The sequence below is a fragment of the Pituophis catenifer genome, unplaced genomic scaffold (assembly GCF_029215685.1).
Source record: "Pituophis catenifer annectens isolate HBS135680 unplaced genomic scaffold, rPitCat1.0.hap2 SCAF_2, whole genome shotgun sequence".
Taxonomy (NCBI): domain Eukaryota; kingdom Metazoa; phylum Chordata; class Lepidosauria; order Squamata; family Colubridae; genus Pituophis; species Pituophis catenifer.
The window spans coordinates 132,572,476-132,596,298 of record NW_027256882.1 but is presented as its reverse complement, the minus strand read 5'-3'; the positions used below and the strand labels follow the sequence as shown (position 1 = coordinate 132,596,298).

The following is a 23,823-nucleotide window of genomic DNA, read 5'->3' as shown; positions in this document are numbered from 1 at the left end:
AATATGTAGTTTGACATTTAACATTTGACTTTAGTACAGAGTTTGAATGTGTCTCATGAATTGTACATAGTTGTACGGAGAAATAAAGCAGACAGTGTTTGCTGCAGCAAAAAGATGCTGGGAAAGAAAGAGAGGGAGGGAGGGAATTCTTCCTGTTTATGACCTAAACATTTTTCTAACCATGCAACTTTTTTTTTTAGGAAAAAAAAGCTATATAAAGCTATTTAACTGTCTTTAGTGATTGAGAAAAGGTCTTAATCCCTTAGAGGTTCTTTAGAAAAGGTTATGTTGACATCATGGATTTGGCAGAGCCAATTTCCAAAGTACCTTACAGAACGTTAGCCTTTCTAAAACATAATCTCCTGCTATGCCCACCTGAAATAGAAATAGTAGTATTTGTGGCAGTCATATGGCTAGGCAACAAATGGGCAGTGTTTCCTATTTGAATGAATAGTATTAGTGCCCTGCTAGAAAAACCCTGGATATGAAAAGTCTTGCAAATTATAAAAGACTTGCTACTGCTCCCAGTGTCTCATTTAATAAGAATTTGTGCTTTTTATGCCTGTCTTTCTTCTTCATGTCCCTTGCACCCTTCCTCCTGGCAGCCATACTTTCTCATACTTTGCACTTCATAATTCAGGAGTGTTCTGAGTAAATTCTTCCATTTGTAAACATGAAGCTAAGCTATAACAGCTATAGTGCTGTCATGCTATCAGCTGAATCTAATCAGTCGTAGGGCCGGAAGTCCTGTGTCTCTTCAAATACATTCAAGTTCATATCTGTATGGTCTTGCCTACAAAAATGTGTGAACAATAATGATTCTCAATAATGATTTCAACATTGGGTTGAAATTGGGTTCTCAGCAAGTTATTAACAAGTTATTAGTCTCATTCATGAGCACTAATCCTGTAGCTTTATTTTAATCAGTTAATGCACCTATGGTAACACAAGCCAGACATGAACACAAAACCCTAATGTATCTCACGTTTCCCATATTATAATGAGAATATATATTGTTACTGCCAACTGTATTATACGTGTCAGTGAATTCCATTATTTTGCTTGTCAGAAATAGTTTTTTTTCCCTTTTATCTGTATTCAACCGCTGCATTGATCGGTACTTGATATCTCATGAATGGTAACATTATGAGGGAGGGGAAAAAGTTTCTTTATTCATTTCTTCATAATCATGCATGACTGATATCCAGACAGTCATATCCCTTTTATTTGCCCTTTCTTTAAGCCTAAAAAACCCCCATTATCATAATCGTCCTTCAAAAGCTCTTACTTTTTGAGAATTTTATCCATTTCTGATTCTTTTTGGGGTGTGGAAAACAGAAGAGTAAAACAATATTTCTTCATGCCTGCTAGCTTTTATACTTCACTCCTAAGGATTCTCATGATGGAACTTTCCTTTGTTTTACAGCAACCAGGCCTTGGGTTATTGAACTCATTGAGCTATCCACCATAATCCCAAATCACCTTCCTGTGATGAAGTACCATCATCTTAGACCTATACGCAGTTAGGTTGCTTTGCTGCGTTGTGCAGCATCTTGCCCTGCAATTTGAGTATCTCATTCTCCCAATTTGGAAAGAGATTTTTCAAAATCTTTGCTTTCCCCCTTTTATTGTTTCATTTCAAACAACCTAAATTTGGCGCTGGCCTTCTAACAGCAACATAAATTGCATTAAAGTTCAAAGACATTACTGAAATAACAGTTATTGCATTCAATATCTTCCCCCAACCCCGAGAAGGAGCATGTCAGGTAGGACCAACGCCCCTTTCATGAGATGATACATTGGGAATATGGTTGATTCTGATTTTCTACAATTCACTTGACGTTTAACCTTTTTTGTTCTAAATTTAGGCTCTCGGTTGCACAAGCTAAGCACCTGAATTGTGAGCCTCTGAGTAGCAATTTATTGCATAGACTTGGGTAATAAACACTCTACATTCAGGCATTTACAAAGCCTGAATACTGTACAGGCTTTTTGCTAATCTTTTGTTGTTTTTTCTTCTTTGCTTGCACTTAGGACTTTTCGGAATTGGAAAAGAGGGATCCCCAGGAGTTAGTCGGTAAGTACTATAAAAATATTATTTTACCTCACCTTGTTTTTCTTGAACGATTAATGATATTTTGAATGTTCATACAATTCCCTTCTCACTATGAAATCAGGCAAGGCCAGTGGATAGAGGTGAAAGAAGAAAGGCTCCACAATCTGGGCCTAACTTTCTCAAGATGGCCATGTACAGTAACGGACTCGTTTTTCTTCCCTGGGATCTTTTTTTCTGCCTACTCATGTTTCTTCTTTGTTTGAGTCTGCTCAAGTACATGCTTATTCATAACTCTTCACAACCAGCTACTTTTCCTCCTTTGTATAAGAATTACACCTTTGGCAGTTATTGTTCTCATTTTTCTTATGCAATCGTTTCTTTTTCATGCTTGTTCTTCCCCATTCGTCCCAAATATTCCTTCTTTCCCCTCAAATGGCTACAGAGGGCAACTCTTATCCTGTCCATCTACTATAGCAGGGATACTTTTTTTTTTGCTCAAAGACTAGACATGAACTACAGAAGAACTACCATTCCACCCGCTTTGTTTATTTTCTGTTTAATTATTAAGTGAACCCATTTTATATCCTTAAGTGACACTAAGGAGATTGCTGGGAAAAGTTGCTTGAGGAAAAAAAAAAGAAATCCAAATCTCTTCAGTGGCTTCCTGCTCCCACAGATTAATATTTTCTTTCTATAAATGAATTTATCCTTCTTCCTGATGCAGGAATCAAAGACCCAAACAAGTTATCTATAATTTAGGAAGAATAATGGGTACAACCCTGAGATTTTATCAGCGCTTATAAATATTCCCCCAGTATTATTAAGGTGATATACAAGAGGTGGGAAAAGAACATTATCAAGAATTGATATTAAAATATGTTGATTTCATTGTGTATCTCTGAATCCACGAATAAGTTAGTTAACTGTATATCTGTTGCAAAGTGTATGCTTGATTGGCACATTGATGCTCCTGATATGTCTGTTTTGCTGCTACCAGAAAGTAAGAAAACCTGCTCTGCTTTGCATACGATTCAAACAGTTTTGGACTGAGGAGAATGCCAGTTTAAAATGCATTGCTCCCTATTGTTTCTGCAAAGATTTTTGTGCACATTGAATACGTAGGTGCAGTACTTCAGCCAGGCATAAGTTAGATAAGACAATTCCATTTTGTGAAAGACTGGCTGACCCCTGTTTTTTAGCACTTGTTCCTTCGTTAATGTTACTTATTAAAAACTTATGTATAAGCATAATTTTGCAATATAGTTAAAGCAGAAGACCATTTCAACATGAGAGATATGCACAATACTCTCGTATTTTCTCTTTTACAAGCTTGAGCATGTTTCCTTCGAAAATTAAATGTTTGGCTTTTGTTCTACCTCTGGCTTCTTACGATTTTACTACAGTCAGGTTTTGCGGTTGTTGTTTTTTATGCAGATACCCATAGTGCTCGAGGCAGCTTACATGATGATTTCTACTCATTTTACACCTTACAAAGCAATCCTGTAAGGTAGATTGCTCTGAGGGAAGATGGGCATCCCAAAGCTATCCAGTGAAGTCTGTGGCTAACCCGGAGTCTTCAGTCTATATTGTACCAGTCCAGTCCAGTCCAACCCCACTTAATGAACACTAAAATGAACTAGTTTTTCCCCCTCTTAATTATTCTTCCAACCATATACATATATATGCCTACACTTTAATATACATATATGAACTGAACTTCTGGCAGTGGTGCCCAAGTTAAATGCCATCTTCCAAACACCAGAATGATTGAGATATGACAATGATGGGAGATTAGAGCCCAACACATTAGACTATAGCATGGTCAGTGGCTCAGTGAAAATATGAAAAAATAAAAGGGATTTCAGAACTGCCACATAAATTGGGGGGAGGGGGGGAGGGGAAGGCAGAAATAGATAGGAGTGGGGCATAGCAGAGCATGAATGAATCAGTTTTCATAAGAGGAACACAAAACAGTTGAAAATGATTGATGGCCGTGGAATAAAGAGAAAAATTAAAGTTTTAGCAAGTTGCCGGAGAGGAAAAGTAGTAGATAGTATGTTAATTGAACAGGCATTTGATTTGGGCAATGAATATGTGGTTTGACTTACGAGTGACCTTGGAGAAATAACTTTGAAATCATTTATCTGAAGTTAATTTGCAGAAGGCTAATTGGCTTGCTTTCCCTTGAACATGGGCAGCTCCCATTCCATGGAGCAAAAGGCAAGTTTCAGTCTCATTGTATGCCTTCTGTAAAGTAAGAACTATATTTTTATAATATATTGCCATCATGATTTACATTAACTTTTTATGATTGACTGCACCTATATTGCCCGCGTCTTAGTTTGCAGCCATTTTATGCCAGGATGTTTAACCATTCATAAAATGGTTGGGAAGTTTTGATATAGAAGTGAAAACACACCCTGTTCTTCTGTGCTTTGAAAAGATAAGATGCAGGCAATACAATCACAGTTTAAAGCACGGACCTGAATAATGGTGCCCTTTCTGCAACTCATGTTGCAGAATTTCTTACTCTGCTATAGGGATGACATGCAAAAATAATCAACCTTATTTTGCTTTAGGAAATTATTCAAAATGGGACTATTCTCAATGTCGCTATATACATTATTGCATATCTATTGATTGTTCCTATGATTTTTATTGAATGGTTTTAATTTTCTTATGATTGCTTACTTGGATGTGTAATTGTATTATTGATGTTTTGTTATTGCTGTAATTGTAAGTTGCTGACAGTCCTTTGATTTAAATAAATAACTAGTGGGTTGCTACACAGAAAGGCTTTCTTTGAGGAAACAGTCGATTTCAAATGGTTGCTATAAACCTTATTCATCCATCCATAGAAGAAAAGCTTGAAAACTAATGAAAAAACTCGGTTTTCAGAAAATAAAGGCATACTATAATTTCCCTGTGAGGCACAAGGAAAGACCTGTAGTTGATTTGCGGAGAAACTGCACCCTATTAATAGGTGGCAGTAGTATAGGTAGTGCTCGACTTAAAACCATTCACTTAGGGTCTGTTCAAAGTTCAAACGGCACTGAAAAAAAGTGACTTAAGACCAGTTTTCACACTTCCGACCATTGCAGCATCTCAACGGTCACATGATCAAAATTTGAAAGGTTAGCAACCGACTCATATTTATGACAGATGCAGTGTCCCAGAATCACGTGGTCACCTTTTGAACCTTCTGACAAGCAAAGTCAATGGGGAAGCCAGATTCACTTTATAACCGTGTTGTTAACAACTACAGTGATTCACTTAACATCTGTGGCAATAAAAGTCATAAAATGGGTCAAGACTTAACAAACTGCCTCTCTCGGAAACAGAAATTTTGGACTCAGTGGTGGTTGTAAGTCGAGCACTACCTGTACCAATAAGATAATGAAGGCTTTTGGTTTGGAGAAATGCAAGATGATACAGCTGTAGAGTTCCTTTAAGTCGAGCAGGGGAGGTTTTGTGTCTTTGAATCAGTCTTGACTCCTGGCGACTGCCTTGGCAAGTTCCTGTAGTTTCCTTAGCAAGGTTGTAGCAAGGTCTTAGCAAGGTTTACCATGGCCTGCTTCCTAGGGCTGAGAGAGAGTGATTGGCCAAAGTCACCCAGCTGGTTTTGGGCTTAGATGGGGCTAAACTTCATGGTCTCCCAGCTTCTAGCATTAACCCCTAGAAAAGATTCACTAATGTTAGGTAGTGTTCTACTAATAAAGCTTATCTCTGCAGTATAAGCAGATTTCCTATACTGCTGATGTTGGGATATTTAGTGATACATTTCTAACTCCAGTCAAGTCCCAGCTTATTAAAGTGGCTTGCATTGCGTTACTCAAACCTTTTGTCAAAACCATAGCTGCAAGGTATGGATAATTATTTATTTTGCAAATGTTCTGGTTGGACTCATAGAGGTGAGTCATGTCTAGAGTCAACATCCTGGATTCCCAGGGCAGTATTCTTTAGACTGGAAAGCAGCAAGGGTACACACCCTGGCAGGGGTTGCAGCCAGTGTCACTGATTGGGCTTCAACAAAAGTAAAATTTCATCTTTGCCAAAATCGCATAATGAAAAATACATAAATGTCTACCATTGCATCCTGGCATTGTGCTCCTTTTCAAAGGAAAGATACTGGAGTGAAAATACCAGATGTAATTATCCTTTGTTTTCTTCTTTTTCTATACTGTAATAATCTTAGGCTTAGGCATCCAGCTGATTTAAATACCCATATAGATGCTTTGCCTACCCCACTAATTGCTTTTTAATATATATTATAACCCTTTTCTCTCTTTGATTGCCTTTCTCTTAAAGGACTAGTATAATATGTTACCTAGTGTGCTAAATTGATTCAGAAAAACTCTGCACCGATTCACCCATTGGGCCACCTAGGGTGACTTGAGGCACCCATTACAAAATGAGCATAGAATACACCATACTCAAGAACTATTACCTGCTGTTTAGTATTTGCTATTTGACTGTTAAGTCACTCTCTAAGCAGCACACTGTTTCTGTGTGATTTCTCTGAACATGTCTTCTTCCTTTTTTTAATGTAAAATGGTAGTAAGGAGAAGTTTTAGATAAATCTAAAGCTTTTGTTTACAGGTGGCACACAGTAAATATATACTTATGTTCTCCATTCTCCATTGATTTCAGTGTAGGCTAAGTAATACATTCAGGATTTTGCCCTTATGAAATTAAAAAAAAAAAACCCTCATCTTGTCCCAGGTGTTGAACTCTTGTCTAATCTCTAAGATCAATAGACATCATTTGTGTTTTGGTTTTTGCCTCACCGGCCCCTATTGAAGTGGAGTTCTTAATTAAAAACAATTGCCAGATTCTCACAACAGTAGCTGTAAGTCTGTAGCTTGTTGTCAGGAGGTTCTGGAACCAGTTCGCGTTTCTCTGGAGATGTTGGCAAAATTTCTTTTCGCATAAAAACACATTCTCTGGAAATGTCAAAGAACATTTCTTTGTCACTTGTGACTGCTGGAGAATTCAACCCTGCATACCATCCTAAAAGAAAATATAATTGAGGAATTGTTCCAATTATAGCATCTTCAACAAATTTCCAAAACTTGTCAGTAGAACAGAAATTCAGATGAATATATTACCTATATATCACAATGGAGGCCTGGCTTAGAGTCACTACCGTATTAGTAAGCTACATACAGAATTGTGGCTTTACCTTTACTTAGGTTTTTTTTTTTTTCATAGACAGCAGATAAAGATAATAAAGATGCAATCTATCAGGAGGCTTGGCGATTAGTACTATTAAAATGGTAAAAACGAATGAAAAGCGGTTTTGTTCTTTTCCATGAACTGCCCCACCCTATCGTGTTCTTTATAGTAACAATTGAAAATTCAGCGAAAACATATTCTCACAAATGAACTTTTCAGACTACAGGCAGAGCTTCATGCCGAGGGGAGAACTGGAGTCCAGTACACAACGTTGCCTTGGAATAATATACTTAGAAAAGGAGCCATTTTTCTGTTGTCTATAGCCTATACACAACCCTGCTGAATATTTATCAGATTATGCCTTTTGCAATGTGTTTTAAATGAAGAATGTCAACAAACATCTTGTAGCATCTTGAGGCTTTCGCATTTTAGTCCAACTATCACATCCTTGTTTAACAAATACTTAGGAAAAATACACAAACAGGTTGCCTATATATGGAAAAACTTCTGAATTGACCATCTGTGATATTGAAGGCTGTTTAATTTATGTATTCATTAAAAAAATGTAATGGATTGGATGACTGCAGGCATCTTACAAAATTATAGGTGATGAAATGCAAATTTTGGCTATATGACAACACCAGTAGTGTTGTCATATAGTACTGATCACCAGTACTAATCCCTACAATATTCAGTTAGTATGAACTGCAGCTTCTACCAACTCTAGCCAAAGTGTCCAATAGGAAGAGTTTGGAGATTGTGAAAATTATAGTTATATAGTTATATACAGAGAGAAGTGTATTGTATGCTTATTTGTCAATTAACTTGCTTCCCAGATTTTAGGAACCACTTACCGGTACTTGTTTGGATTATCTATTGTTAATATCACAATGCAACTTTTACAAATAAACTTAATGTGCTATAATTTTTAATTCTGATGGCCTCTTTCTTTCTAGCTTCCTTCTCTGAGCGGGTAAGGAACATGTCACCTGATGAGATCAAAATCCCCCCAGAACCACAAGGCAGATGTTCCAACCACTTACAGGTAAGATTTTCCTTGAATTTTTTTTTCTTTTTTCTAATCACTAAGATCTTGTGTATTTAATCACCATCTTAATCTGAGATTCTGCAAAAAGTATCTGTTTCAGGAGTCTTGTATAAAGGTTTAACCATGCACATTTTCTTTCATATTCACTCCTATATATAATAGCTTTGTAATTGTAAAAAGATCCTGTCTGTCAGATGCTATTAATCCAAATGATGCTGTTAGTTCAGAGGTGGTATTCAGCAGGTTTTGACCAGTTCTAAAGAACCAGTAGCGGAAATTTTGAGTAGTTTGGAGAACCGGTAAATACCACCTCTGACTGGCCCCTATTCTATTCTCTGCCTCCCGAGTCCCAGCTGATCGGGAGGAAATGGGGATTTTGCAGTATCCTTCCCCTGGAGTGGGGTGGGAATGGAGATTTTACAGTATCCTTCCCCTGCCACGCCCACCAAACCACATGCCCACATAACCGGTAGTAAAAAAATTGAATTGTACTAATTGTACACCACTGTACAATTAGTTGTCACTTGACACTCACATATTCATCCTGATTCTTTTTAACACAAAGTGGGCTGAAATCATTAACAATATCTACTGTGTTTTCCCAAAAATAAGACCCTGTCTTATATTTTTTTGAACCCTGAATTAAGCGCTTGGCCTTATTTCCATGCACTCAGAAGCCCGATTGGGCTTATTATCAAGGGATGTCTTATTTTGGGGAAAACAGAGTAAAGCAACAGCTTATTGGTATGGGATTCTGAAGAACACTCTTTGAAGAGGGAAGAATGTATTTGTGTACCAAGGTATCTGGGTTTTTTTTTTCCTTTCAAGAGAAGCTGTTGCACACTGAACTCTTAAGAGACTTTTCACATATATTAAGGAAGTGTTTGTACTTTCAGACATTCTGCGCTCTAGATATATATATTTTTTTTACAGCCTAAGCACACGTGTTCTTAGTTTATCAACCAATATGTCTTACCATGCATAATTACAATTATAGTTACTCTGTATTTTTTTAAGTTCAACAATTATCTGTACAAGAGCAGTCTAGTTCACACACAATAGATTATGAATATTATACTGTTGCAGTGTAATTAAAACAGGGTTGGGGAATCTGTGGCTCTTCAGACATTTTTGAACACAAACCCAAAGTTGCACTAGCTAATACAGCCAATAATGAGAAGATGATAAGAACCTTAGTTCTTCTTGAGAACCATTGACCTTGTCTTCTGAGAATATCTGGATTGCAATTCAAAACATCTGGAATGTACTAAATTCTATATCCTTCATCTCTTGCTTTTTTGGGCGGAAAGTGTCAATTTAGCTTCTCATTCCTGTATATCTAACTATTATCATTCCTTTGCTTATATTCCTATATGTTTCCTTTAGGACAAAATACAGAAGCTATATGAAAGGAAAATCAAGGAAGGAATGGATATGAACTTGATAATTCAAAGGAAAAAAGAGTTCCGAAATCCCAGGTAAGTAGTAGTCTGGGAGCACATTTGTAGGCCACCGAATTCAAAACTTGAGTGAATGCCAAATGTTCATACAAGGGCTTCACCGGGATCATAATATTGACATAGTAAGCTCCAGCTCTCACATTTATATGCAACAATGAAGGCTCGGAGTCCAGAAGTATATACTGTACTACTATTTGGAGAATATCTGTGGACTCTTCATGAGTTGGGGTTGGACTGAAGGGAGAACAGTTTTTGTTTCTGGAACTGGCTAAAGATTATCAGAATTGGTTTTCTATGTAAAATATATCTCTAAGCTTCATGAAAATATGCAAACTGGTTGATGCTTGGGTTCTCCCCCCCCCTCACCCCCCAAAATATCCTCTATAGTAGGCAGGTACCACCCGCAAGAACCGCATGTGGCCCTGGACAGCTGGTAATGCAGCCCCACGAGATCATAATAAAAAATATTTTAGAAAAAAGAAACTTGTTATTTGTACATTCATCTTCACTCAGTGCAGCCCAGACGAGCCAAAAGGTTGGACATGCGTGCTCTATAGGGAGATTAAGCAAGCCATGTAAACCTTCTGTGTTCTGAAAGACCATTTCCTACAAATGATTGAGGGCTTATTCTTAATCATTCCCCCAAGTTCAGTTAAATGGTTGGCTATGCGTTTTGTAGGCAAGAGATTTGGAACATTTCATCTGTAGAAATTGAAGGGCAATAGTAGATAGCATTGTGTAGTCATGGAAAGTTTCAGCTTTGATTTCTGCTTTCCTTCCACAGACCTCTGAGAAATAAATTAGACGTTCTTTTTAGTGTGTTGTCCAAGCTTCCTGAAAACAATATAACTAATACAATGCAATATCAATTTTGAGCATAAATACCGTATTTTTCGGACTATAAGATGCACTTTTTTGTCTCCCAAAAAGGGAGTGAAAATGTCTGTGCGTCTTATAGACTGAATATTGCCAAAGCCCTGCCCACCCGCTGGCTGTTTCTTGACCTTCGCACACCCCGTTTTCGGGGCTTTCCTCGGCCCATTTTTGGGGCTTTTTTGGCCCGTTTTCTAGGGGTTTTTTCAGCCTGTTTTTTTTAAAAAAAAAAACGGGCAAAAAAAAGCTGGAAAAGGGCCAAATAGAGGGCCGAAAATGGGGCACTTGGAGGCCAAAAACTTTTTTTTGTTTTCCTCTTCTAAATTTAGGTGCGTCTTATAGTCCGAAAAATATGGTATGTCTTAACACATACTGATTTACTTCAAGCCAGTCAGAAACTATTCAGTGACTTGAAATGGGACATGAAATAATGGAAATAATATGTTGCAATGCTTTGTTTCAGCATCTATGAGAAGCTGATCCAGTTTTGTGCAATTGATGAACTTGGCACTAATTATCCAAAGGTAAGTAGATTTAAAAGACTGGATCACCACAACGTTTTGGAGATATTTTCTTGATTATAAAAATAAATTGTTTCCCACTTAGCTTGGAGGATTATATACTTTTCTGACTAGGAGTAGCTTCCTATTTTGTGGCATGAGGAAAAAAATGAGTATTGCCAAACTGGAGCACTTATAGTAACTGAGGAAAAGGGACTGTATTTGTGTATGATATATTGTAAACACACAAATAGGCACTATCTTCACCATTCTGCCATTATTATGAATTATTCTTCTTGTAGCTAGGACAAAATACCTACCTACTTACCTACCTACCTACCTACCTACCTACATACATACATACATACATACATACATACATACAGCTGAAGCTTTAGAACCATTGCTTCTCAGAATTTGTGGTCCATTGTAATTCCCACCGTCACAGCACAATTTGATATATTCACTGCCTTGAGTTATATATAAAAAAGACAAGATTTTTTTTAAAAAGCACAATCTTTTATGACAGTGTGATTCTAGTTTTTATCTGTTTAAAAAAAGCCATAAATCCATAAGCTATTCTTAACTAGGATGTAAAGTCAGGGGGTTTCTTTTCTTTAAATATTGCATAATTTAAAATCTACATATGTAACAGGGATTTTTTTTTCTGCTTTTTTCTTTTAGGACATGTTTGATCCTCATGGGTGGGCTGAAGATTCATATTATGAGGCACTAGGTATTGAAGATTTTTCTTCCATGCTTTCTCTAGATTTCTAAGTTCTAGTAAAATGGAGAAAACGTGTGGTTAAAATAATGCATTTTCTTTGTATGCTCTCTGTTTTTCAAAGAGCTCAAAGCATTAGTTATGGCTTTTATTTCCCCTTTAGCTGAATTAGAGGAAACTTGCAGTATTCTGTAATCTGGAGAACAAATGTTTTTAATAGATAAGGTTTGATGCTGAAAATATTGAGATACTACTTCTTTTGACCCACATATTTGAATCTGTTGGGTGTATTTACTGTTATGTGGCTCTTTTTTCAGCGAAAGCACAGAAAATTGAAATGGACAAGCTAGAAAAAGCCAAGAAAGAGCGAACAAAGGTATCAGTTACATTTTGGAATGTAAAGAATTAAAGTGTTGCATTCCCCAGGTTGTACTTTGATAAATCTGCAGTTAATTAAATTAAGCAAATTAGACATTCTTTTCTCGACCAAAGATGACAGATATTTCAAGTATTCCAAAAGCATAGATAAGGATGAGAAGTAAGTATGGAGATATATAGTCATGTTTCTATTCCCAATAACCTGGCACTTTCCAACTTTATATATATTTGTGTGTTGTGTACAGGTAGTCCTTGACTTACAACAGTTCGTTTAGTGACCGTTTGAAGTTGCAATGGCACTAAAAATGTGACTTATGACTGTTTTTCACACTTACGATTGCAGCATCCCCAAGCTCATGTGATTAAAATTCAGATACTTGGACAACTGACTCATATTTATGACAGTTGCAGTGTCCCAAGGCCATGTGATCATTTTGCGGCCTTCTGACAGCAAAGTCAATGGGGAAACCAGATTCACTTGAAACCAGATTCACTTGAAACCTGAATTCAAGTGAATTCAGATTCACTTGAAACCACACATTCTTAACTGTGGCAAGAACGGTCATAAAATGGGGCAAAACTCATTAATAGATGTCTTGCTTAAAGACAGAAATGTTGGACTCAATTGTGGTTACAAGTTGAGGATTATCTGTATGTTTATCTATAGCTTTATAAAACGAATCCTTGTGTTAAGGAATTCCTCAGAACCAACCTGATTGTCCTCCTGTAGAACCCAGTATATTTAGCTAGTAAAGGCCTGGATTTAGTGTATATTATCCAAATAGTTAACAAGATATACATGAGGACTTCTCAGTAGCATGTTTGGACCTTGGTTCTTTTCACAGCCATTCAAATTGTTTCTTACATTGTATTGTAATTGCATAATTCTGTGATTTGCCTCCAAGTCCAATGATCTTGGACTTGTCGAAGTATGATGAGATTGTTGGGATTTTCCCAGCCACTGATTTGCTATTGTTGATGCAAATTGTTAAGGTTATGCTTGAAGAGACATGCTTTCTAGGAGTTCTAATTTCCTTATGTTTTTATTGTTAAATAGTATGAAGTTCTAATTAATTGTTTTAAACCCCTTTTGTTCTAATTGAGAGAGCTAGTATTTAAATAAGACCAAATAAGAAAATGGAGGAGACCCCCTCTTGTCTGCTATTTATGAAGAAAAATCATTATTATTTCCTGGTAAATAGCTGAGTCTCATGCATTGAATCTCTGTGATTCTGCCAGAATTGAGAACAGGAGCAAAGATGTGTTCTTAATAATTTTGGGGAACATGTTCTTAATTCCTTTGGATAAAAATCAGAAGCACGGAGTATAATGGCTCTTCCTTTTTTTTTTTTTTTTTTTTAGATTGAATTTGTTACAGGCACTAAGAAAGGGACAACAAATGCTCCTTCTACAACCACCACAACAGCTAGCACTGCGGGTGGAGGTAAGTGAGAAGTCTAGATTTGAATTTTTGTTCTTCCTTATTTGATGAAGTCCCGCTTCTTCATTTGTCCATCACTCTTTCAACATTGTGCATCTTGACCACTGGTCAACCAAGTGATGCTGTTATGTTCAGTGTCTGGAGGTTGTTTAGGTTACATAGTCCTCTTCAAACTAGCATTCAATGTGGAGTCTTCCTGGACTTCACAGCCTTTGTTCAATTATCACATGACAACTGTGGACCGGAGGGTCTTCTATAGGTTCATGGCCTTCAGATTCATCTGGGATGCTGTAAGTTGTACCCTTTCCTGGACTTGAAGTCCGTTCTCGTGATCACTCAGGCCTGGCCATCTAAGAGATTGCCTTTGTCCTGTTATTTTTGCTTGCCTCATAAGATTTGACACAGTGGATGATGTGCTTTGTGTCCTAGCTATTAAGTACTGTCATCCGAGGAGATCCAGAAGGCACATCTTTTCTGTTGTAGTGCCTGCCTCCTGGAACCCCAGGGATTGGGCCGCCCTAACCCTACAGGCCTTTATACATTTCTCAAAAATTGCTGCAGGATATGTTGGTGATGTGCCCATTTGATATGTATTGTTGCTTTGGGTTCTGATGCATGTTCCCCACTCTTAATTTTCTTTATGGGTTTTTGCTGTTTTTAAAGTCGGCTTTGAGTTGGGCAGTCTTACAAATCTAAACAAATAAATAAGGTTTCCATTGGTGGAGTATCCATGAAAGTTTATAGCAATCATTTGTTAGTCTCAAATGTGATGATACTGTCGAATTGGAAAACTCATTTGAGATTAATGATTCCCCCAACAGCATTTTGAAGTGGGATGGGATGACTTTGAAAGCATTTTACTTCGGAGGGAAAGTAAATTTGTGATAAGGAGAATTTTGTCTAACGAAGCCTGTTGAAATTCATGCTTTCTTTCAATACACAGATGCACAGAAGAGGAAAAGCAAATGGGATTCTGCCATTCCTGTGACAACAATAGCACAGCCCACCATTCTCACAACCACTGCAACATTGCCGGCTGTTGTAACTGTAACCACCAGTGCAAGTGGCTCCAAAACAACAGTAATTTCAGCTGTTGGCACTATAGTGAAAAAGGCAAAACAGTGACAAGCGCAGTAAAGAAACTGATTGAGTGACTGAAGCTTTTTTTTCAGATTTGACTGACACCAAAATCACTGTCTTTGAAATACAGAGGGACACTCTTTTCCTGATGTGGAAATGAAAGACTGTTTGAAAATAGGAAAAAGACGAGTGGACCGTCCTGTGTATAATGGAATTTTTCTGTGGAAAAAAAGCTCTTAAGCTTTGCTATGACTGCTTCGTACAGTACTGTGTGCAATGCAGTGTCACCGTGTCAATGTTATACTTCATTGAAAACTGTATTACAATTGTCACTACCTTAGGATCTTCATGGAGTGTGAAGCTCTTTAAGAAGAAAAACTACTGAGTTGGACCATTTAGTAACATTTTTTTTCTGTTTGCCTCCAAGAATTATAGGCAAGATTCAATACTCCCGTCAAAAATTTAAGAAGAAAAAAAGTATGTGACAATTCAGTTTCATGGAGGTCATCATATGGACTAAAATGAGTTATTGCCATGCAATCCATTTAGATTAAATGTCACAAATCAGGACCTGGAACATTTTGAAAATTGAGACTTTATATTAGTAGCCCTTCCTGTCTTTGGGGGATCTTTGTGCAGATCTGAACGCAACTGATAGGAAGGTTTATGTGAACAAGAAATCAGATTGAATCTGTATGGTGACATTTTCGTTAGAGTTCTACATAAACATTTTAGATGTCTTTCGTGTATGTGTGATAGTAACGAAGGTTTCAAATAGAGATGTTTATAACTTACTGATTTCAGAACAGAATTTTCCAGAGACTTCCAGAACATTCTGTTCTCTCTCTGGACATTGCTGACCCTCCTCACAAACCATGCCATTTTGGGGCAGTTAGGCAGTTTCAGAAGTAAATCCTCTGAACTACTACCTATGTTCCCTACTTTCAAACTACATAATTGTACAATAATGCCATTTTCACCACTGTAATTACAAAAATGCTATCATTCTAAATTTGTATAAGCTTTCTTACTGGTTTGACTTAAATGTTGGAATATAAAAACAACTTTTGAAAATGCGTCTCATTTTTATTGCTGTCATTTGTTTTACATTGTAGCTGTCAGATATATATTACACTTCAGAGCACCCAGTGAATGTTTGGTTGGACATGAATTGGGGAATGGGGAGCAGCATAGATTAAAGTGTTCAGCCAGTTTTTCTTCATTCCAACAAGAATAGACTCGATGCTATAAATTTAAAATACTTATAAGAGAATAAAGGGCCTCCTTTAGTCCAACCATCTGTTTTTTCTTCAACCATTTGGGTCCTTGAAATCCTTCATGCAAGCTGCACATGGATAGTACCTTTCAAGTTCCTTAGCAACTACAGGTAGTCCTTGTCTTACAACAATTCATTTAGTGATCATTCGGAGTTACAGCAGCACTGAAAATAGTGACTTATGGCCATTTTTCACACAACCATTGCAGCATCCCAATGGTCATGTGATTTACATTCAGATGCTTGACAACTGACTCATGATGATTGCAGTGTTCAGGAGTCATTTTGCGACCTTCTGACAAGCAAAGTCAATGGAAAACCCAGATTCATTTAACAACCATGTTACTAATTTAACAACTGCAATGATTCACTAAACAAATGTGGCAAGAAAAGTCGTAAAATGGGACAAATTCACTGAACAATAAATTTTGGGCTCAGTTGTGGTCGTAAGGTGAGACTACCTGTATTATTAGTTTGTGATAATAATTAATAGAACTTAGAGAGTGCATCCTTGACATTACAACAAATAGCTATTGTTAGCATAATCCCTTTCTAATTCCCTTCTAGAACATTTGACATTGGAGGCTCTCACTGTATCTTGAGACAGTATATTTATTTGCACTTTTTTCCTTTTTTTCACCATACCCGTTTTTTACTTTTTCTGTGAGGATTTATCTGTTTGCTCCATAAGCTTGCACACAATTAGCTCAGACTTCTAGCAAAAAGTATTTATCCTTTCCCTGGCAGCCTGCAATGAGGAGGAAGAGAAAGGGCATAAAAGTGTCAAGAAAAATGAATGGGGTGTCAAGAGGAGGGGGGGGAAACTGGCTTTCTTCAGATGCACCCACTATTGAAATACATTTAAATTCTAAGTATCAAAAAGAAACATTGAAATAATGTATGTCTTATACGTTACCGCCACTGGAGAAGAAAAATGCCTCTCCTGACTGGAATAATACATGCTGGAACTTGATTAAACATAGCACGTTAAAAAAGTGGGGGGGTATATAAGTTACCTCAGCAATTCAGGATGAACTGTCTTGTGTTTTTATGAGGGTGCAAAGAAGAGTAAGTACATATAGTCTCCGTTGCAATAACTACCATCCTATTTCTGTCCGGGTATAGTTCAAGGTTAATGGGGAAAAAATGCAGATTTTGCACAACTCTGCAAGTTTTCCCCTATTCTCCTGTCTCCATTGACATCAATATAATGTTCTTAGAGATTAAATCAAAGAGTTACTGAGGGAGGGCCTCCTCATCCATGAACTTGTTTTTATGCACTGATTGCCCTGGTTATCCCTCAGCGTCCAACCCTGCAAACATTTCAAAAGCTTTTACATGTTCCTTCCTCTGCCAATTTTAAACCACTCCTTCGTATAAAGTTAACTACAGGTTGGTCTGGAATAGATTTATTTTGTTGAGAGAGAGAGAGAAATTCAGCATTTCTTCATATATAGAACTCGATGGAAACTTACGTAGAAATGAATGCCCGTGGGTATAGCACTCCCATTCGTATCAGAGCAAAATTCAGAACAACATGAAGGAGCATAGTTTTAACCAGTGGGAAAAGCTCATAGAGGCTTTCTCTGGGGTGCTTCCCTTTCCCCCACCTAGAGTGCTTCTGTTTGAGAGAGAATATTGTCTCCTATTCTCTATTGACTCACATAACTTGTTTCAGCTGTTTGGATTTCCTGAAGAAGTATTAGAGCCGGACCAAATCATTCTTAAAATACTTCAATCCATTTTTGTCATAGTCTATAGTGGTCTAAAACAGAGTTCTCCAAGGTTGGCAACTTTAAGACATAGAACATTGAATAATAGAGTTGGAAAGGACCTCGGAGATCTTCTAATCCAACCCCCCCCTACCCTATATCATTTCAGACAAATGGTTGTCAGCCTCTTTTTGAAAGCCTTCAGTGACGGAGCACTCTCAACTTCTGAAGACAAGCCATTCCATTGGCTAATTGCTCTCATCATTAGGAAGTTTCTCCTTAGTTCTCGGTTGCTTTTCTCCTTGGTTAGTTTCCAACCATTGTTTCTTATCTTGCCGTTTGGTGCTTTGGAAAATAGTTTAACCCCCTCATATTTGTAGGAGTCCCTCAAATATTGGAACAGTACTATCATGCCACCCCTAGTCCTTTTCATTAGATTAGACATTCCTGTAGCTGTTTTTCGTACATTTCAGCCTCCAGCCCCCTAATCATTTTTGTTGCTCTTCTCTGCACTCAGTCTCAACATGGTGGTGACCAGAACTTGATGCAATATTGCAAGTGTGGTCTTACTAAGGCCATGTACTAGGACTTTACATGATCTTGATTCTATCCCTCTATTAATGTATTTTAGGATTGCATTGGCTTTTTTTTGGCTGCTGCCGCCGCACACTATTGCCTCATATTTAAATGATTGTCCCCTAGGACTCCACTTGTGGACTACATCTCCCATACTGGCTGGGGAAATTTGGGAGTTGAAATCCACAAGACTTAAAATTGCCAAGTTTGGAGTCCCTGGTCTAAAATCTCAGAACTGCACTGTTTTGTTTGAACTGAGATAGACTATAAATAAAATGTTTTGGAGCTGTCTTTTTGTGAACACTGCCTAAAGCAACCTTCCACCACTGCATTTCAATTATTTTATGATTATGACTCTCAGAATCCCTAATCAGCAAAGCTATCGGTGAAATAGTCCAGGGAAAGTGACTGAAAGTGAGAAGTATTTTCTTGGAGGACAAAACTGCCTCTTTGGTATATCATACCGCAGTAATTGATGGGTTGCCTTTTTGCAATAACTCATCTTCCTCATCAAATTTGACACTATATACATTTCTACTACAAATCACCCTTTTTATGTATAAGGATAGTATGTTTTTCTGATTGCTGCTGCCTATTCTGTTCTCATCTCTATACTGTAAACCCTTTCAGGCAGGGCCTATGACCGCTTCTTGGTGGAGGGTCACTGACAAGTCACTAGGATTACATTTGGATGACACATTAACGATACAGTCTGTGATTAGATGTGAATGTGCCTGATCAAGCCATCTGGCTACCTGTGTCCTACCTTTGAGGTTATGCTATTCAGCATTATCTGCTGCTGGTTTACTGCAGAATTACTGGGTACTTTGCTTTCAACCCTTGCAAACTATGGAAGGAACTTAAAATGATAGGTTATGCTAGCATCACACTGACGTTACCATTAGAAGAAAAACCCAAAGCGCTAAAACAGGAGCAATTAAGACATCAACTCATTTTGCCTTAGCCATTCGTCATAAAAACTAAAAACCCGACCCGCTAAGAACAAGAAAATTAATAACTTTCAAAATGTTTAAAGGATCTAAAAGAAAATAAGCAGAGGTAAATTACCTCTTAGGAAAGAATTCCATAAATACGGTTCCACCTTTGATAAGTTCCTGTCCATGCCTGCCTGCTTGGCTCTCAAGGCCACCAGGCTTATGAGCAGCAGCCCTTCTGCAGCTCTACAAACAACATGGCCAGATGAGTAATTGCTATTTATCACACGAATGTTAAGATGGTGTGATTGGTTTTTTTTAGCTTCTCTTGTTTTTTGTTTCAGAGCAGGAGGGCATACTTCCAGATAAAGTGCTGAACTAAATTTGCAAAAAACTGAATTTGTGAAAAGCTCTTGGGTTGCAAGGATTTTGAGACATTTCAGCTGAACTGAAGTTAGTGCCTCAGTGCTTAACTCCTGAAATCAAATGATAACATTTAAGCCTGTTAAAAGCATCCCCAGTAACTTTTCCACTACAAAAGTTCAGAGAGCTTCACATAGCGCTTCTCAGCAACTCTTTAAAATAGCTGCTTCTATGCTCCATAGATGTAATGTGACTCCCAGGGGAAAAAAAAATTGTTTGCTCTAATGCAGCAATCCCCAACCTTTCCAGCTTGGCAGTCTGGCATGTGAGTGGCAGGCACACGCGTACTCACAGCTCCACTCGTGCAAATGCAGCTTCGTGCACAAGCGGAGAGTATTTTTGCTCATGTGCAAAGCTCCACTTGTGCGAGTGGAGGGCTCTTGAGCGAAGGGTGCTTGTGCATGCATGCGAGTGGAGGGCACTCACATGCAGAGTTTCATTCGCATAAATGGACCTCTGCACACAAGTGCACGCACCCTCCACTCACAGGAATGGACCTTCACACATGAGCTCAAGTGCCTTCTGCTTGCACAAGTGGAGCTTCATACATGCGCACTTGCCCATTTCTCCTGCAGCCCAGTTTCAAACAGACTACAGTCTGGTAATGGGCTGCAGCCCAGGGGTTGTGGACCCCTACTCTAATGAGTTGCCAACAAGAGCTACATAAGTCTCCTTCGGATCCAAAAGTCCGCACAGTTTTGATATATTTTTTAAAAAACGTTCCATTTCTCTTTCATTATGTGGGATCAGTCCCTGACTTCAGATTGATCAAGCTTAAAACAGTACAGGTAGTCCTTGATTTACAGCAGTTCGTTTAGTGACCATTCAAAATTACAACCGCACTGAAAAAAGTGACATGACAGCTTTTTACACTTATGACCGTTGCAGCATCTCCACGATCACATAATCAAAATTCAGATGCTTGGCAACTGGTTCACATTTATGATGGTTGCAGTGTCCCTGGGTCATGTGATCATTTTTCGAGACCTTCTGACAAGCAAAGTCAATGGGGAAGCCAGATTCACTTAACAACCGGGTTACTAACTTAACTGTGGCTAGAAATGGGGCAAAATTCACTTAACAAATGTCTCACTTAACAACATACATTTTGGGCTCAATTGTGGTCGCCAGTCGAGGACTACTTGTCTTGTACAAATATATTTCTACTTCCACAGCTTCCAGGCTCTTACTTTGTTAAGCCGGCTAATGAAAATAATGCCTGAAATTGGTGCAAGAATGGGTGTCCTTTAGTGGTGAAATGTAAAATTTGTTACTACCGGTTCTGTGGGCGTGGCTTGGTGGGGGGTAATGTGACTGGGTGGGTGTGGTCAACTTTTTATTTATTTATTTAAAAGCATTTTTTCTACAACCTCCTCGGCCGAAGAGGTTGTAAAAAAAATGCTTTTAAAAGGCTCTGACGATCCCAGCTGAGCCGGACAATCATCAGAGGCTTTTTTTTTTTTTACTTTTAAAAGCCTTTTTTCGACTGAAGAGGTTGTAGAAAAAATGCTTTTAAAAGTTAAAAAAAAAAAAAGCCTCTGATGATCGCGCGGCTCAGCTGGGCATGGAGGGGGGGCAGAGATTTTTGCTATCGGTTTTCCAAACCACCAGTCGCCATCGCTACCGGATGGTGTGATCCGGTTCGAACTGGGAGCATTTCACCCCTGGTGTCCTTGCTTTGCGTGTGATGAAGTGCCTTAATCAAGAGCTGAAACTATCCAGTGCAACAAAATCCTTTCTGACTCACAAAAAGAAAGTCCTTTTTCTCCCGCCTTTCTTTTTCTACAGAGAGAAATGGCCACCAATCTATTTGGCTCCCTAACTTGGAGCCAATTGACATTAAGAAGCCCTGATCTTAAACTCATAGCGGAAAAGGCAATTTAAATCAGGCTTCTCCAATCTGCAGCCGTGGACTGCGTGCAGTCCTCTGAATCCTTTTCTGCAGCCTGCAGCAACAGCTTTTGTAAGAGCTGAAGACACCACCTAACAAGATCAAAGCCCTGAGCGCTGCACTAACATGCAGACTTGGTCACCAGAAACACTCAGAGCAGCCTCACCACTTTCCTCAACTAAGCCAAGCAGACTTCCTGAAGCAGTTTGGACTTATTAGCCGAGCCATGAACTTGGTGCCCCAATTTCTCCTCCGCCCAGCAGTGCTAGCCTTTGCAAACTTCTGCCCCCTCTCATACTCTGGTGGGCACTGATTTGGAGGCAGGACTGAAGGCTCTCTGAATGTCTGAATGAGCGAGGGTTACTTGACCAGGAAAGATAGGCTAGAATGTGGCTCTGGGGTTGTCTTCTACCAGGACAAAATCAGGAAAGACAGCAAGTATACAAGCAAGCAAGATCTTTCTGCTAGGGGCAGGCAGGCAGGCAAGGAAAGGAGGGAGGGAGGGAGGGAGGGAGGGAGGGAGGGAGGGAGGGAAGGAGGAAGGGAGGGAAGGAGGAAGGGAGGAAGGGAGGAAGGGAGGAAGGAAGGAAGGAAGGAAGCCTGTGCTTCAGAAGGGGGAGAAGGGGGGGAAGCAAACCTGAGATGAGTTTCCTGGATTACAACATCGTAGATAAGATCTTGGAAAAATATTACATATCAGCTTAATAATAATGTTAAATATGAGTCTTCTGATTAATGCAAAATCTGCCAGCTAAGTGACCAAAATGAAATAGATCTGTTTATTCGATTTCTTAGTTAGCTGTTTAAATTGATTAAATGTATCATTAATGACCTTCAGTGCTGTGATGATCTTCGTTTTCTTAATTTTTGACTCAGTAGAGACTTTTGAATAGATTGACATCCATGGAGAGTAGTTGCCCTGAAATCAGAGGGTTACCAATTTTCTTTCCCTCTTTGAGTTCTGGAAATATGATTTCAAAATGAAAATTAGTCAAAGCATTCAGTTCTCTTCTTTTGCCTTCCAGCACTCTTTTTTCTACTGAAGATTTCAATCTCTATGGTTCCTTTAGGTAAGTCATCGGGAAGGAACTACATATAATTAACGTTACTTTGAACTTTAATGGCTGTCCCATTAGGGTAGGGATTGTGAGCAATGGTGACTAAATTTGATGTAAGATAGTGGATGTGTAGAGGCTTATCTACAGCACAGTCATTTCAGATTTATGAGTTTGGTGGAAATATATGCTATTAACGAGTTCCTACTGATGGCACAAAATTGCCACACAAAGAAAAACCCCTCCACCAATGAAATGACAGGGTAGAAGGAAACCCTTTGCTATCTTTCTTGTTTGTTTTGTTTTTGTCAACTGCTTTATATCTTGTGATTTTAGAGGGTGTGGTAGAAGAAGGGAGGGGGGATGCTTGTCCTACATTCAACCACACGGAGAGACTTGGGATTCCCAACTTTGAACAGAGGTGGCTTTGGAGGAGATTAGGGAAAGAGAAAGGAATCTGTCATTTTATGGTTCCTAGAACTCAGTTTTACAAGACTAGAACTGTATCCAAGAGAACCAGCCATCAACTGCCTCAACAGGACTATTCTTTAATGATCAGCAAGTTAGTCACATGAAGTCTGCAAACACTGGGAAACTGGATGGATCATGGTTTTGGTCCAAGAATACTGTAGACTGAATCAAGAGACTGCATCCATCTGCTGTCCTTTCACCCACTAGAAGACGTACAAAAAAGAGGATGCCCAAGACTTCAAGCTTTTCTCCGGCTGTGGAGGAAGCAGAACATTTGAGATTGTTGATTCTGCTACAGCTTTGGTGACCTTTTCTTGGAGGGTGGTCCTTGGACACAAATAGCAGAAAACAAAAAAAAACCATTTTGCTTCGGTAGCACTGGGAGCTCAGAGGGAAAGAGAGAGAGAGAGAGAGAGAGAGAGGGAGGGAGGGAGGGAGGGAGGGAGGGAGGGAGAGAGAGAGAGAAAGAGAGAGAGAGAGAGAATGAATTGGAAAATGAACTTCAAAAGCCACCCTGCGATCTTTCTTTCAGCAATAGAATGCCGATGAAATATTAAGGAACTAGAAGAATTTGTCCTGGGGCACCTTAAAAGCAAAGAGATTTGTTTTCATATCCTTGCTGTCGAGCAAACCTTTCTGTTGCACAAGTAGAGTTGGGTTGGGCTACGTCTCGGTGCTTAGCATCCACCCTTTTCCTGTGGGTGGGAACCTCAAAAAAAAAAAAAAGTACTGGGAAGAAATGGAGAAGA

The 23,823-nt window shown here is 38.6% G+C and overlaps 1 protein-coding gene across 2 annotated transcripts in view; it reads left to right on the top strand.

Annotated features, from left to right (window-relative positions):
* The window catches only part of SAP30BP (SAP30 binding protein), a 35,021-nt gene extending 19,208 nt beyond the window's left edge, over positions 1 to 15,813 (top strand). For both annotated transcript variants that reach the window (XM_070934620.1, XM_070934621.1), the window contains exons 4-11: positions 2,035 to 2,077; positions 8,188 to 8,276; positions 9,666 to 9,757; positions 11,076 to 11,136; positions 11,797 to 11,848; positions 12,154 to 12,212; positions 13,577 to 13,658; positions 14,599 to 15,813. In XM_070934620.1, the coding sequence (XP_070790721.1) occupies positions 2,035 to 2,077; positions 8,188 to 8,276; positions 9,666 to 9,757; positions 11,076 to 11,136; positions 11,797 to 11,848; positions 12,154 to 12,212; positions 13,577 to 13,658; positions 14,599 to 14,780 (660 nt within the window). In that variant the 3' untranslated portion in view covers positions 14,781 to 15,813. The remainder of the gene's footprint in view (positions 1 to 2,034; positions 2,078 to 8,187; positions 8,277 to 9,665; positions 9,758 to 11,075; positions 11,137 to 11,796; positions 11,849 to 12,153; positions 12,213 to 13,576; positions 13,659 to 14,598) is intronic.
* The last annotated feature ends 8,010 nt before the right edge of the window (positions 15,814 to 23,823 follow it).